This window comes from Petaurus breviceps, unplaced genomic scaffold (assembly GCF_028583685.1).
Source record: "Petaurus breviceps papuanus isolate PSGF00001 unplaced genomic scaffold, PetGlider_PUasm1.0 567, whole genome shotgun sequence".
Taxonomy (NCBI): Eukaryota; Metazoa; Chordata; class Mammalia; order Diprotodontia; family Petauridae; genus Petaurus; species Petaurus breviceps.
Genome location: NW_027186383.1, coordinates 4,434,211 through 4,449,845, shown reverse-complemented (window position 1 = coordinate 4,449,845; position 15,635 = coordinate 4,434,211). Strand labels below are relative to the sequence as shown.

The 15,635-nt window shown below is 47.9% G+C and overlaps 1 protein-coding gene across 3 annotated transcripts in view; it reads right to left on the bottom strand.

The window, feature by feature from the left end:
* AGAP1 (ArfGAP with GTPase domain, ankyrin repeat and PH domain 1) overlaps positions 1–15,153 on the bottom strand; it is a 702,732-nt gene extending 687,579 nt beyond the window's left edge. For 2 of the 3 annotated variants that reach the window (XM_069103139.1, XM_069103141.1), the window contains exon 1: positions 14,885–15,153. In XM_069103139.1, the coding sequence (XP_068959240.1) occupies positions 14,885–15,047 (163 nt within the window). In that variant the 5' untranslated portion in view covers positions 15,048–15,153. The remainder of the gene's footprint in view (positions 1–14,884) is intronic. The other variant, XM_069103140.1, reaches the window with a different exon arrangement.
* Between the last annotated feature and the right edge of the window lie 482 nt (positions 15,154–15,635).

The window sequence follows — 15,635 nt, the reverse complement described above, 5'->3', positions numbered from 1 at the left end:
AGGGGAAGAGGAGGAGGGGAGGGGAGCTGGAGAGGGAGAAGAGGAGGAGGGGAGGGGAGGGGAGCTGGAGAAGGGGAAGAGGAGGAGGGGAGGGGAGCTGGAGAGGGGGAAGAGGAGGAGTGCCTGGAGATGCCTACTGTCAGCTGCAAGTTCTGCTCTCTTGGACCCCAGCCCTTTACAATCAGAGCAGTCCTGGCTTCCCAGGCCTTGTAATGCCCAAAGCCCAGAAACCAGGGGTGAGAGCCTGGCTAATCTGTTTAGCAAAGATGGCTGAGACTGGGTCTGGATGAATTACTGATGTCTCTCCAAAACAAAGGAAATGGCAGTAATTTCTAGCTCCTTCATCCCCTTGCCCTTCACATCCCCTCCCCTCCCCACCTCCTTAGCAATTTCAATATCCTGAAACGGAGAATGACAGGATAGGAAATAAACATGGTCTGTCTCCTTTCTTGGGGATAAATAGTGCTACTTAAAGGAATTTGAGCAGTGGGACTGGGTGCTGCAATGGTTAGAGCTTTTTGGTTTCTTTTAAAAACTGATTGACATTTTTCTTGTTTTAATCATTGTTATTTTTCAATCACGTCCCATCTCTTTGTAACAAATAAGTACATTCAAAAAAAAAATACTACATTGACCACATCCACAAATATGTGTGTGCCTCATTTGGCACCAACAGTTCACCACCTGCTTGCCGAGGGACAAGAGATAAGCTTCTTCATCCCTTGGATGTGTTATTTCCACCAAGTCTCTGGGATGGTGTGAATACCTCATTCTCAAACTCAAATGATGGAAACTTCAGAGACATAAAGTAAGGCCTGATGCCTAGAAAAGCTTCCTGAGCATTCGAACTCTGGCCAAGTGGGATGTTCTGCTTCAGGCTGCCGGGCAGCTCCCTCCTCAGTGAAGGTCTTGGAACAGATGCAGGGCTGGACCGCCACTTGGCAGCCATGTTGTGAAGGGGATTCTTCGGGGAGTGGAGATTATGCCATGGCATCTAGAAGGTCTCTTCTCACTTGTAAATGTTGTGATTCTTTTTTGAGAATAGGACAAAAATCATGGCTCAAATTATTGCCATGGGCCCGTTCTGGCTATATGACCCTGGGTGAATATTATCTCATTGTCTAGGCAACTTTCTAAAACTGTAAACTGCAGAGATGCTAACCAGCATTGGCAGAGGGTCTTTCCTCACTTGAGAGTTCCCTCCGTTAGTGAAGTCAAAGGTCCAATGCCAACCCCTATTGCACTAAGTTAGCCTATGGATCTGCAGTTGGGAAGGAAATCCCCTGTACTGGGAGCCCCTAAAACTAAGGGATTCTCCAAATGTGTAAGGAATCCTTTGGGTGATAAGAACAATTGTAGATGTGCATTAGCGGTTCCCTCACTGGGGCCTCCCATTCTGCTGAAATTGCAGATCTGATCCAAAAGAGAAAGTGAGCTGAGCTAGTCCCAGACACATGGATAATGCATGGACATTTGGAGGGACTGGGTGCTTTCTCCCAGGGAGGGAGGACACTTCCCTGAAAATGGAGATCCCAACACATTCCACCTGCCCATGATGGGCTCTTCTCCCATGGGTCCTTGCCATAGCTCCTGGAGTCAGCACCCAAAATGCTATGGGCATAGTGTGATCACAGCCAGGCTCCTCAGTGTTCCCTGCCCATAAAATGCCCCTTCCAGGCCCTACACCTTTACCTAGGCTGTTCTCGTGTGTCTGCAAAGTGCTTCCTCCTCACCTTAACAATGCAGCTATAGTCAGAAAAATGGAATTGGGGAAGGATTTCCATCTGTCTCTGCACCGAATGCTCGGGCATTTAAGGAAGGGGGAGGACTTCTCAATTCTTGCTGTTAAGGCAGTAAGAACAGGTAGGTCAATTACCCAAAGTTCCTCAGTCTGAGGAGCATCTGAAAGGAGCTTCTCCTATACCTGCAGCTGATCTGGGTTCCTAGTTTCTGGCGCATGGGGAAGACCTTCTGAACACTGGCTCATCAGGGGCCTGCAATTACAACTCAAAATAGTGCAGCTAACACTAATCCTGCCCTGACATTTCAAAGTAAGTCAATTCACACCCTCTGAGCTCCTGGACTATGTATGCATCATGGCATGGAGCAATGAGCTAAGAAATGGGCTCAATGAATTATACAAAGTTAGAATCTCCAGGAAGGGGGCCAAAAAGGACTCTGGCTGGGAGTTCAGAGAGAGGGAGCGAACACTCTTTGGTTAGTGAAGCCAGGGGGAGGTACTGGGGCTAGGGCAGAAAGTGTGGATAGGATTTCTTTTTTTTTTCTTTTCGTAGGGCAGTTGGGGTTAAGTGACTTGCCTAAGGTCACATGGCTGGTTTTTGTGTTAAGTGTCAGGCCAGATATGAACTCAGGCCCTCCTGACTCCACGGCCGGTCCTCTATTCACTGTGCCACCGAGCCCCCGGATGGATAGGATTTCTACAAGGTGAAAGGGTGGGCACGTGATAGGGAACCGATAGGAATAAAGGCATGGAAGGAGAACACATGAATCAGGCATCAAGGGCACAAACAGAAAAGTGAGGCAGCCCCTCTCCTCAAAGATAGTACATCCTGCTAAGATCCAACAGTTACAGAGGAACAAGCAATACATACGAAACATACGTTTTTACCAGTGACTTGAATAAAGGTGTTGATAACACGTTTGTCGAGTGTTAGTAACACAACTTAGGAGGGAGAGGACACACATTCAGTGGTGTCAAGCTCAGACAGAAACAGACTCCTGGGAGCAGCAGAGTGACTTAGAAAACCACAAATTACATTATCTATGTTGTATTGCATTTTAATGTATCTTGTTCAACTTTCCCTAATTAAATTTTCATCTAATGAGGCAGGATGTCACCCTCAAGTAGGGAATCTTACACCTCTGTGCTAGATGAAAACAATTGAGATCCAGAAAGGCCTTGACAGGCTACAACACTGAGCCTAATCTACTAGTATGAGACTTAATATGGATAAATGTAAAGTCCTATGTGGTTCAAAAAATCAATGAGACAGCATACAAGATGAAGGTGAAATGACAAGATAGCTCTTCATCAGAACAATGATTTGTATGTTTTAGTGGCCTACAAGCTCAATGTGTCACCGCAGTGATATTAGTAGCCAAGAAAATGAATTCAGTCTCAAACTGAATTAAAAGAAGGTTTGGGAAGGAGAGGGGGGTTGATGATGGCAGCTGTTTGTCCCTCTCAGAGCACATCCGGAGTGCTATGCTCACTGCTAGGTGCCACCTTTTAAGAAGGACATCGATAAGCTGGACAAGGTCCACAGGAGGGCAACATAGATGATGGACTGTCCCATGAAAGAGGGAGGAGACTTTAGCTACATTACCCCAGATGGCACAACCAGGTGCAAAGAGCTAGATAACCATCCATGGAAAAAAACCCTGGCTAACAACTCAAAGTATCCAGAGGTGAGGGATGTGAAAACAGGGAAGTATGGAGAGATCTACAGGACCTGGAGTCAAGTGAAGGGAGCTTTTTTGGGCCGGGAGCACAATGTGTACAATGACCACAATAGAAACAGAAAGAACCACTGTGGGAAAAGAAGGACAATGCTTCCAATTCAAATCCAATTCAGAATAATAGAAAGCAAACATGGCTTGGCGCAGATATGAGGAGACACTCTCCCCCCTCCCCCCACCATGCCTCCCCCACAGGTTATGCATATGTGCATGTATTTTTAGACTTGTTTTGTCATATTTCTTTTCTTTGTCTTAAAAAAATGTTATTTGTTGTGTAGGATGGCTCTTTGGGAGGGAGGAGATACAGGGGAAATTATATGATAAGAGAAAAAAAATCAATAAAAACCTGGCTATCAAAAAAGGAAACACAATCCAGGAAGCGCCTGGATAAGCAGGGTAAGCAAGCATGGCTGCCTAGAAAGATGATGGCGCCCTAGATGGCACAGGGCTCTGTCTGGAGAGCAAAGATGATGCACAAAGACCTGCAATGCAGATCACAGTCAGTCCAGGGCACTCGGCCTTTCCAGCCATTCTGTCCCATCAGAAGAAAAAAAAAAACAGGTGTCAGGGGGCTCCTGCTCACCAGAGCCTGGTGAGTAACTACTCCATCTGCAAGGTGATAGGAGTTGGGGAAGGAGTGGGAAGGATGGGGGGATGGGCTGGGATATTTGCTGACTGACACTGCTGGGGGTAACAGTCATGGAAGGCCATGACTGAGGGGGCAGAGAGGAGGAGTGCTGAACCTAAAGGGGTGATGGGAGTGGCAGAGTGCTGGAAACAAGTTAGCACACAGCCCATCTTCCTACCCTCCCAGCGGTTAATAAAGCATCCCTTGGGTTCATGTCTCAGCTCCCAGCTTGGAAACCACTGCTCTAGAAGGTAAATACATTTTCCCACAGTGCAGAACCTGGAGTCAGAAGATATAGATTCAAATCCTGGATCTGAACTTAATTTCTGTTTGGAGATTGGACAAGTCACTTGGCTGAATTCATTCATTCATTCATTCATCTTGGGCTTCAAAATCCTTAGCTACAAAATGAGGCTGCTGGCCTAGATCAGTGGGGTCAAACTAGAAATGGGGCCATACATAAGGATTCCAAAGACATAGAAAACTACCTTTTGACATTATGTTGTAATAAAGGGCAGCTAGGTGGTGCAGTGGATAGAGCGTCAGCCCTAGAGTCAGTAAGACTCTTCTTCCTGAGTTCAAATCTGGCTTCAGACACTTGCTAACTGTGTGACTCTGGGCAAGTCACTTCACCCTGCTGGCCTCAGTTTCCTCATCTGTGAAATGAGCTGGAGAAGGAAATGGCAAACCACTCCAGTATCTTTGCCAAGAAAACCCCAAAAGAGGTCATAGAGTTGGGCATGACTGAAAAAATGACTAATGTTGTATTGGATTTTTACATTTTGATATCTCTGGCCCAGAGGACCTCCCAGGTCCTTCCAAAAATAAATTCACTTCTAATAAAGCGAACAATCTCATGCATGAAAAAAGTTGTACACATACTAAGACATCCAAATAAAAATCCACACATATTCATTTATTTACTGTAGTCATTGGGTGGGGGGACCCAATAGCAATAAAAAACAAAACAACAAAAAAAAAACCATACCAGATCAGAACAGAATCTCCTCCTCCCCAAAGCTGGGCTTCTTCTAACTGACTTTCTTCTTGGACAGTGCAGGCACTTAATAATTAAACTAGGTTTGAACTTAGAGCACTTGGGTTCAAATCCTGTCTGTGATGCTTAGACCCACGTGGCCTTCTCATGTGTCCAATGGCAGGGGTAGGAGAGGGGCGCATGATCTCTGAAATCCTTTCCAATTCGAAAGCTACGATCTTATGATGGAGCTGGATGTCCTAACCGCTAGGGCCCCATCTGACTCTAAATCTATATATAACCCTATGAGCCTAGAAGTTACAAATGAATTCTTAATCTCTTTCAGTGGAGGGAGTTTCCACAAAGGGAATCCTAACATATTTGAAACCATAGGTCCAGACCCCCTTCCCTCCCCCCAAAAAAAGAGAGGAGGGGAGTGAAATATACACAGCACCTCAGTACACAGTTAAGTGCTTACTATCTGTAAAACGAATGAAGGTGACCAAAATACGAGATACCTACTGCTAATGTCAGAAGTTACAGATTAATTCTGAATAGAAAGGGAAAGGGAAAATGGGGAGGGGGGAGAAAGGAGAGAAAGAGAGTGGGAGGGAGGGGGAGAGACAGAGAGATTCACATCACACACACACACACACACAGAAATCCCATGAATTCTAACACTTTCAAGGCCATACTAGAAGTCACTTGTGAATGTGCTTGAGAATGTAAGTAGAATTCTTCTCCCAAAACAATGAGATTAAAATGTTTCCCATCCTTTTTTTTGTTGTTGTTTTGGTTTTATTTAAACTACTGACCGCCACAGTAATTACAAACAGCCTGTCAGGGCCACTTCAATAGAGCCAGTACTGTCTGAATAAACAAACTGTTCAAAGTAGGCAGGGGGCTGCAGGAAGGGGCTAACTCTGCCCAGTTCCCACACTGCTCAGTTTGGTCGTGTTTGTGAAGGATGGTGAGAGTTGATTGGGACTGCAATGGAATGAACAACACCGGCTGCTATCAGCTCCCTATCCCAATCCTTGTTCCATACCCTCAGCCCTATTTTTAGCCGGCACAGCATGGAAAAAGCTGGGGCCCCTGTGTGCAAACAGTTTGCTTTGGGGGTTATTCAAAGCTTCCATTAACAATTGCTTCTGACAGGGTGTGGGTATTTGCAGCTTCTGGCCCCAGTCCTCCTCCATCCCCAGAGTACTACACAGATGCCAACATCTGGAGCTGGTGCAGAAGGCTGGGAGCAGGGAGCTGTAGCCTCAGGCCCCCAGCTGTGGAGCCAGTCCAGCTCTGCCAAGGATTCATCAGGGGCCGGAAACATCATGTAACCCCTAAGAGCCTCCAGCTCCTCCAAAGTAAAGGGTTAGGGGTGAACATTAAAGCCTCTTGAGTCTCATCCAGCTCCAAATCTATCATCTAATCGTAATCACTACTCTGGCTGGGTCTCAGTTTCCTCATCTGTAAAATGAAAGGGTTTGCCTCCATGGTCTCTGGGATCTTTTCTGGCTCTATAGCTCTGATTCCATGATCCTAAAACTAGATTATTTCCCAGATCCCCTACAAATCTAAAACTGTGAGCCTATGATCTTCATGTTTCAGACTGGGATCAAGCAAAAATGCCCTATTCAATTCACCCCCAATTCCAGAAGCATTGATTAAGCACCTACTGTGTGCCCTGCTCTGACCACTGACCTCCCTGGCTTCCATCAAGTTCCAAATAAAATTGGACTTCTTTCTGGAAGCCTTCTCCAACCCTTCTTAATTCCAGTGCCTTCCCTCTATTAACTATTTCCTGTTTATTCTATATATAGCTTGCTTTGTGTATATTTTTTGCATGTTGTGTGTCCCCCCCACCCCAATTAGATTGTAATCTCCTTAAGGACAGGAGCTTTTTTTGTATCCCCAGTGCTTAGCACAGGACTTTGGCACACAGTAGACACTTAATAAATGTTTTTTTGAACAAGCGCTGGGTATACAAAGAAATAAAGTGTGGCAGTCCCTACCCTCAAAGACCTTACATTTTCACAAAGTAAAACAAATTCTTGATCATTTGAGGAATCATAGTATTTGGGACTTGGGCGGGACTATCTAGTCCAAGCATGACATGAAAGGAGAATCCTCATTATAACACACCCAGCAAGTGCTCATTCCACCTCTGCTTGAAGAACTCCAAGAAGGGGCAATGCAATTGCTTTCATCCCTTTACGGTAGCACATTTCACTTTGGGACAGCTCTAATTCTTGAGATGCTCTTCTGGGCAGCTCAAATATGTCTCTCCAACTCCTGATCCTGCCCTCTGGGACAAAGCAGAGTGAGTCCATTCCTTTTTTCAGTTCCTTCAACTGATTCTATGTCATGGACTCCAGGCCCTCTGACCATCATGACTGTCATTCTAGACACTCCCCAGTTTATCATTATCCTCCTTAAACTGTCACCCAGAAATGAACACAGACCAAAGACAAGATCCAAGAAGGTCTGAGTATACTAGGATGATCACGCCCTATTCCTCAGAGCTGTGGCTCTCCCAATCAAGTCCAGGATCACAGTAGCTTTGGGGGCTGCTAGAGAATGAATAGTGATGAGTGAAAATTGTAGAGAGGAAGATTTGGGGTTCAGATCAGGAAAAACTTAATAACAATTAGAGTTCTCTGAGAGTAGAATGGGCTGCAGATTCCTCTTCAAGTGTAATTTGGACTAGATGTCCACTAAGGTCTTTTCTAGCTCAGAAATTCTGTGATTCTGTGCCAATTTGCATTTTATTAGGAAGTCACTAGGGAGTCATGGAAGACTGCTGAGCAGGAGAGTAACAGAGTGAAAGCAAAGCACTAGGAAAATGACTTGAGTTGTGCTAAATATTAGCAAACAGAAGCTCCCATTGCCCAATAGAGATCATGCTTTAGAAACAACCAAGAGTCATCTGCTTTGTCAAGCCTGATCATTTCACCTAAATATGGAGAAAGGGAAGATAAGTGAGTAGGTAGTGAAAACAAGTCAAAGCAAGTTACACAAAGGCCAAATGTGTGGTGTGCACTGCACAGCAGGGAACACTCTCGCATCGGGTTTTCAGCTTGCCATACAAAGCACTGGAAAGGTTGCTCGGGAAATCTGACCAAGGCAACACCAGCCTGGGCTTGGAGAGGGCTCCGGAGGGCTGCTCTGGCTCAAGTAGCTCCTGTCCCATTCTGAGTCATTTCTTCTCTTCTCCTTGACACTCTTCATGTTTCTGAGGTGCCTGGAGCCCTTCTCAGGGGCAAACTCCAGGCTCCCCAGTTAGCCAGCAGTAAGAGCGTGCTTCAAGGTCAACCCAGCACCTTCCATAAGTTATCTCATTGAATACTCATCCTTATTTTGCAGATGAGGAGACTGAGGCTGAGAGGGTAAACAGCTTATCCATGGTTATGCAGTTAGTGTCAGAAGTGAGATCTTGGATGCTCCTTCTTTCTGACTTCCAAGGCTAGCATGGTATCCACCACATCCCAATGGTGGGCACAGCTCTAGATAGATACAAGATAAATCTTAAAACCAACCATAACTCAGTTCAAATCCCACCTTCTACAAGAGACCTTTACTGGTCACTCTGACTACTACTGCCGTCCCTCTGGGACCATGTTCCATTTACACAGTACTTACCTCCCAGAAGGACTGAAATCTTTAGGCAACAGTGTAGGGGAACTGAACTTTCAAAGTCAGGCCAGAGTCAGAGGATAGAGGCCACTGAGTTGGACCCTCTCCAAGTATGAAGGAGGCAATGGAGACCTGCAGAAGTGTTGACCAAGGCCACTTCAAAAAGCAAAACCTAAATGTGATCCCAAGTTCTCTAGGATGGCATTGAGGCTTGCCCTCTCAATGCAAACTGCTGAGTTGGCAATTTCCTGCCTGGATGAAGTTTTCTGTAGGGTGTCAGTATTGGAATAACAGCCAGGAACGCTAACAGGAGAGGAGGGATGGTATGTGGAGAGAAGATGGACTGGGGGAGCGCAGAACCTGGGTTCATATACAGCTCTTCCACTTGAAACCTGTGTGTCTTTGGGCAAATTATTAAATCCTTCCGAGGCTCAATTTCTTTATCTATAAAAAGAACGGTTTCTAAAGAGACCTCTCAGGTCCCTTCTACCTGTAAATTGAAGACCAGTGAATTGCTTTTAGTCAGAGGAGGGACAGGGAATGATTTGTTTTTTTTCCAAAAGTAACACACACACACACACACACACGCATGAATACACACATACACATATATACCCATACACACATATGTACATACACATATATATAATGAACAATCAAAAACTTCCAAAAATTCAAGACACTCACAGATCCATATTCATCTCTACATATTAAATTTTCCCAGTTACTTCATTACAAAACTAAAAGATTTCCCATCGAGTTTACTTCAACCTCCCTCTAGGAAATCACTAACAGCTGCTAACATATAGGCAGGCCCCAGTAACCACACAGGGTTGATCATTCTTACTGCCAAGAAAGAAAGCAAGACCTGTCCCATCCTGTTCCTGTTCTGCCCTTGCCACAGGAGGTGCTTAATAAATGCTTCCTGATCGACTGACATGTCAAATTCCTACTGTCTCAGGTTGTGCTGACAATACACTGCATGCAAATTTTTGTCACCAATCATAGAAACTATTCCATTAAAATGTAAAAACAATTTCTAAGATAGAGGCTCGCAAGTCAGATGCTCATAATAGTTAAACTACATGAACAACTTCCCCACAGAAAGAGATAGAGACAGAGAAAGACAGAGACAGAGACAGAAAGAGAGAGGGAGAGAGAGAGAGCTTGTGGCGGGAGTCAAGATGGCGCAGGGCCAGGCTGAGTCTAAGGCCCTCTGTCCGCTTTCCATCTGCTCCTGGAGAGCCTGTTTGTTCTCAGGGAGCTGCACCCCACGACCTGGACTTGGTCTGATGCAACAGGCAGGTGCTTACTTTACCCACTTTTACAAGAGCTCCCAGAACTTCCCAGCTCGGTGACTAATAGCAGGATAGTGACTAGGGCAAGCTCTGCTCCTACCTGACCCCATCGTGAAAAGCTGGGAACAAGGTGAAGAACAAGCAACATTCAAAGACTTTGGGGATTGCTCATTACTGTCCACCAGCCAGCCCACCCACCATCCCACCATCCCACCATCCCACCATCCCACCATCCCACCATCCCACCAGCCTACCATGCTGACTTTTTCTCCATGCCCTGATCCTTAGCCTGCTCCCAAACCAAATCAGTTGAAAGCCTATCTATTCAACATAACTGTTCGTATCTTAGGAAAGTCAAAAAGCATTTATTAAACTCCCACCATGTACTATTAAAAAACTGCATTAGAAAAAATGACCAGTTTTATCTTTGCCATAATAGACTTTTTGAGAAAGCTGTCCATCCCAGATGCCTGTTTCTTCCTCAGCCTCACCCTTTAGCCCCTTGCTTGCAGGCTCCCGCCCCCATCATTCTTCTGAATCTGCTCCCTCCAAGGTCACCATTGACTTACTTGCTGACTAAGCACAATAGTTTCCTCTAAGCTTGACCTCATCCTCCAGGATCTCTGCAGATTTCAATGGTGCTAGCCCCTCCGCATGTTGCTAGATAATTTATCACATGGCCCTGAAGATTCCAGGCTTTTCCAATTCTCCTTCTAATGCCTCACTGTCTCCCCATCTTCTTCTTTGAGGAACTGCTCTCAGCACCCAAGATCTAGAGTTGGGAGAGGCCTCAGAGGCAGGCTAGGCCAGCCCCTTCATTTTACAGAAAGGGAGACTGAGTCCCAAAGGGCTGAGGTGACTCATTCGAGTTCACGTGGGTAGGAAGTGACAGGACTACATGTGGAGCATCCTTAATGGTCTCCACAGTTTCCACTCGATGCAAATAACTCCCAAATTGAAACCCCAGCCTAGCCTGGAGGACCAGCCACTGTGTCCCTCCTGCCTCCAACTCCTATGTCAAAGCCTGTTGTCCCTCCCTATTTAGGCCATTGCTCACATCTGGCCCCTTCTTTCAATCCATCCTCCACAGCCTGAGTCCAGACCCCCCCCCCCCCAGTCTATACCAGTGCTGTGTATCTGTGTAACTGTGGGTCACCACCCTGGCGACAGTAAGATCAAAACTTAATGAAAACGCAGATGTGTAAGGAATCTGAGGTGTTTCTAGCAGCGCTGCTGGGCTGCAGGAGCAGCTTCCAGGCAGCTGGGTTCTGAACACTTGGTACTTCCCATGCCCTCAGGCCATGCAAAGGGGTCTAGAGTAGAGAAAGTTTTAAAAAGTCCTGGTCTAGGCTCCTGCAATCACCTCCTAATTGACTTTCCTTCTGCCACTTTCCCTCCTCTAAGATAACGCCCTCCACACAGCTGCCAAAGTGATTTTCCCAAAACAGATCTTGTGTCATTCCTCTGTTCAAACTAGACTGCAGTGGCTCCCAATTACCTGGAGGCTCAAATGTAATCTGAAGCCTAGCTCTACTCTCCATTGTCGAACATAGTGCAGACAAAATAAAGCCGGTGAGTGATAGCCCCACCTGAGTCAAAAGCACAGTGGAGGACTCTGTGGTCAAAGGGCCTACACTTAGAGCTGGCTCTGTGCTGCTGCCCACCCATGAGACCAGGGGCAGACTGCTCCCCCTTTCCGTGCCTTCATTTCATCCCCTCTAAAATGAAGGGAGTGGGCCCGATGACGGCCAGCGTTCTTTCTGGCTGCAGATCACTTAGGTAGTAGCTCTAGGCTCAAATCCAGTCTCTCACACATACTAGCTATGAGACCCTGAGTAAGTCACGTTAATTCTCAGTTCCCTTGGCAACTCTCAAAGGCTGGATGGAAGTTGCAGAGCAGAAGCTGATTTCCATTGGTAGAAGGGAGTCCCGTCCCTCCCCCTTGCCCACAACACACACACACACACAACAATGAAATCACAGACACTGAAAAAAAAATCAACAACATAGCTTCACAGCTAAGTAGCTAAGACTTAATGTGGCAAAGGGAAAGTGGGTCAGAATATTTTTTAAGCTCCTGGAACACCCCCTCACACCCCTCACTCACACACACACACACACACACACACACACAAACACACACACACACTATGATCAAATACTTTTCCTTATTCTACTTTTCTTGTTTCTTGAAATAAAACACTGCTGGCACCTCCACCCCCTACTCTCCCCTGGCTCACAAGAAGCTGGGTCCCTGATTCAGAAGCAAACAGCCCTTCCACAGTGACAAGGAACCCTGAGATGTTTGCTTATCACCAAGCAACAGCTTTCTAAGCATTTCATCAGCCATCCTGAGCCTTCATGGCGACAGTTAGATGGAGAGAGGGAAAACGAAATTGAAGAAGTATACACTTGCCCACACAGCCCACCTCCCCAGTAAGGAAAGACTGGAACTTGGACAGAACGTTCTCCCAGGATCACAAAGTGATGGGAGATCGATGCATTCTTGAAAACCTCTGCTTACTGAAGTCTGTCTGCAGGAACAAATTGGTGCTGCCATCTCCCAGGGACTTAGAAGCATCTGATATTAACAAGTCCACACTAGGGCACAGTTTCCTGTGGGCAAGACAATGCTGTGCCATGGAAGGTGGCATTCTCTGCTGCAAGTCATTCTAACTTGAGTAGAATAATAACAAAGGAGGTGGGATAGGGAAACACCTCAAACTAACTTTAAAAATAAAACCAGGTTTTCAGGTATGGAATGAAGGCACTCCAACAGAAAGACTATTTCCCCCTCTTATCTGATAGAAGGTACAAAGGAGAAAATGTGTCTATAAGCCCACAAGACTGGTAATACGCCTTATGTCCCAAATAGCTAAGAATCTAATTGGATACTCCAGGGTGGTCTCTAGGATAGAGACACTGGAAAACCTGGGAGTTCCAGGGAGCCCTGGAAAACAGCATAGGCTTTATCAAAATACTAGCACTGTGTCCATGAGGCCAGTGTCTTCCTTAAGTTGCTAAACTGCTCACTGAGGAATGCACCAGTCCATTCATCTTTGCAGGGCAACTGAAGCAACGTTCCAGAGACAAAGCAAACACTCCTTGGAGAATCCAGACTTCAGAGCCTCCAGTGCCAACAGTAGAGTGTACCTCTCTACCTCTGGCCCAAACGACCCCCCAGAGAGTCAGAAAAGCTGGTAAGCCAAAGCCAGGAGCAGTGAGCCATCCCACCCCCAGAACATTTTCTATACGGCTTGGAGATGCCATTGTTAGTTTTCAAGGGACTCGGACCTCTCTTACTTGCCTGATATTGTGTTGGATGGGGGCTACTGTCAAAGAGGAGTTTGAACTCCCTAAGTACATGCCACGAAATCAAGTGCAAGTGTTCAGAAGGGGCAGGAAACCATCTGACCAGTGGGGACTAAACCAAGAACTGAGCTGTGAGGTCAGCTCAGCCCAGCTCTGTGAGAGGATACTCAGGCTGCCAGTCCTCTCCTAAAGCAATTGAACAGGAACTGGGAAAGCAGGTAAATCCCCAAATGATTTAATCCAAGTGGGAAAACTAGGCATAGACAGTCATTTGGGGCTTCAGCTTAGGAAAGTGCTGTCTCCAGGACAGCAGGACATTCTCATGGATAAGTGTTGTAGAAATTGGAGAGGGGCAAGGGTGGAGAGGTTTGTAGCCTGTGAATGTTCTGAGCCAATTATGGCCAAACATCCTGACAACAGTGTTGGCCACCACATGGGACCACTCAGTCTACCAGGAGCAGCAGTAACCCTGAGAATGCCAACCTGGATTGCTGCTCTGGACCCAGTTTTCTGAGAAGGGAGCAGCTCAGCAGGAGGTCAAGGAGACTCCAGCCCCATCCACTGTCCTGGGTGAGGCTTCCCAGAACAAAGATTCAGACAATCAAATCTGGCACCATGCCAAATTTAGCCCAAACACAAGAGATGTCGACCTGCTGTCCTAGCCTCAGATGCCCCTGAAATGCACACATTCTGGATTTGGTCCACTCCACTCATCCAAAAGCCGGCTTACCATTGCTTCAAGAAAAATGGGGGACTTCTGATTCAGAGTAATACCCCTAGCAAGTCAAAGCAACTGTCATTTCCATAAACAGCAAAAGAAAACTTATTTTCATAAATACAGAGGACAAAGACACTCATTTCCATAAACACCCAGGTCAAAGACTCTCCTTTCCAAAACACCCAGGTCACAGAAGCTAATTTCCATACCCCACCCCCCATCATGGATTCCAGGGGATGCCCAGAACACATGGTGCAATCTCTGAAATACAAAGAGAAGGGTCTTTAACACTGCGGGAGGACACCTAAATGTCCAGTTAATACAACTTCCTGGAAGTGGAGAAACTATAGACACTATTCAATGAATTCCCCCCATGGTTCTTTTCTGACAGGCTCTCAGCTCGCCGAACACTTTTCTCTCCCTCTTTTTTTTTTTTTTTTTATTTTAAAGAGGTCTCTGCCCCCCTTGGCTGATCATCCATCCATCTATCCTCCATCCCCTCCACCCATCCCGAACTCTCTGACTCCTGTTTTCCCTGGGTCATGCCCAGAAAGAATACGAGCCCTGTTTCCTGGGATCCAGGAAAAAGAAGAAAAAAAGACCCAACACATTTTACACACCTCTAAATGCATCCTTTCTGGAAGTCTCTCCTCAGGAGCGACTGAGCCACTGGGGCCAGGAATAACCCACCTGGCCCGTCCTACAAGACATACTGGCGGCCTGGCGCACTCCAGGACCCCCAGCCCCAGCCCGTCCCGCTCCCCCCGCCCCCCTCCGCAACACACACACCGCCTGGGGCTGGGCTGTGCCAGCCCTCGCCGCGGAAGCTTCTCCCTTACCCTCGATGGCGATGACATGCTCCCGGATCTGGCTCTGCAGGACCGGCTCCTCCACGCGCTCCAGCAGCTCATAGATGGAGTAGATGTTGGGGTGCACCGACTCGAAGCGCTGGATCTCGGCCCGGATGGCAGCCGAGTTGGCCAGCTGCTGCTGGTAGTTCATGGTGCAGAAGCGCCGGGCCCCGCGGGCCGGCCGGCCGCCAGTCAGCCCGACTGTCCGCCCGCACGCCGTCCCCTTCTCTTCTTCCTCCTCCTTCGGCCGCCCGGCCTCGGGGGGCTCGGTCAGCGGGCGTGCGGGGGGCACCGAGCCCCCATGCAGCGGCGGCGGCAGGCCAGGGCCAGGGGCAGCCGGCAGCTCGCGCCCGCTCCGAGGCTTGCAGCCCCCCGCGCTGGCCGCGGCTCCCGCAGCCTCAGCCTCCTCCTCTCCTCCGGCGCCCCAGGAGCGGCCGCGGCTTCCCCGCAGCGCCGGCGCTGGAAGGAGCTGCCTTCTCCTGGACTCCCGCGGCTGCTGCTCCCTCCGGCTCCCGAGCTGCGGCCGCCCGCGTGGCCGCCCGCCCCGGCAGCCTAGGCGTTCGGCTGCCGCGGCGCAGCCATGGAGCGGCCGCGGGACGCGGGACGCGGGACGCGGGACACGGGGCCGGCTCCGGCAGCCGCAGCCCGGGAGCCGGCTCCCCCCGCGCCGGGCTCCGGGCGCCTCGGCTGGACGGAGGAAGGAGAGGGAGGCGGCGGCGGCGGAGCAGGAGGAGGAGGA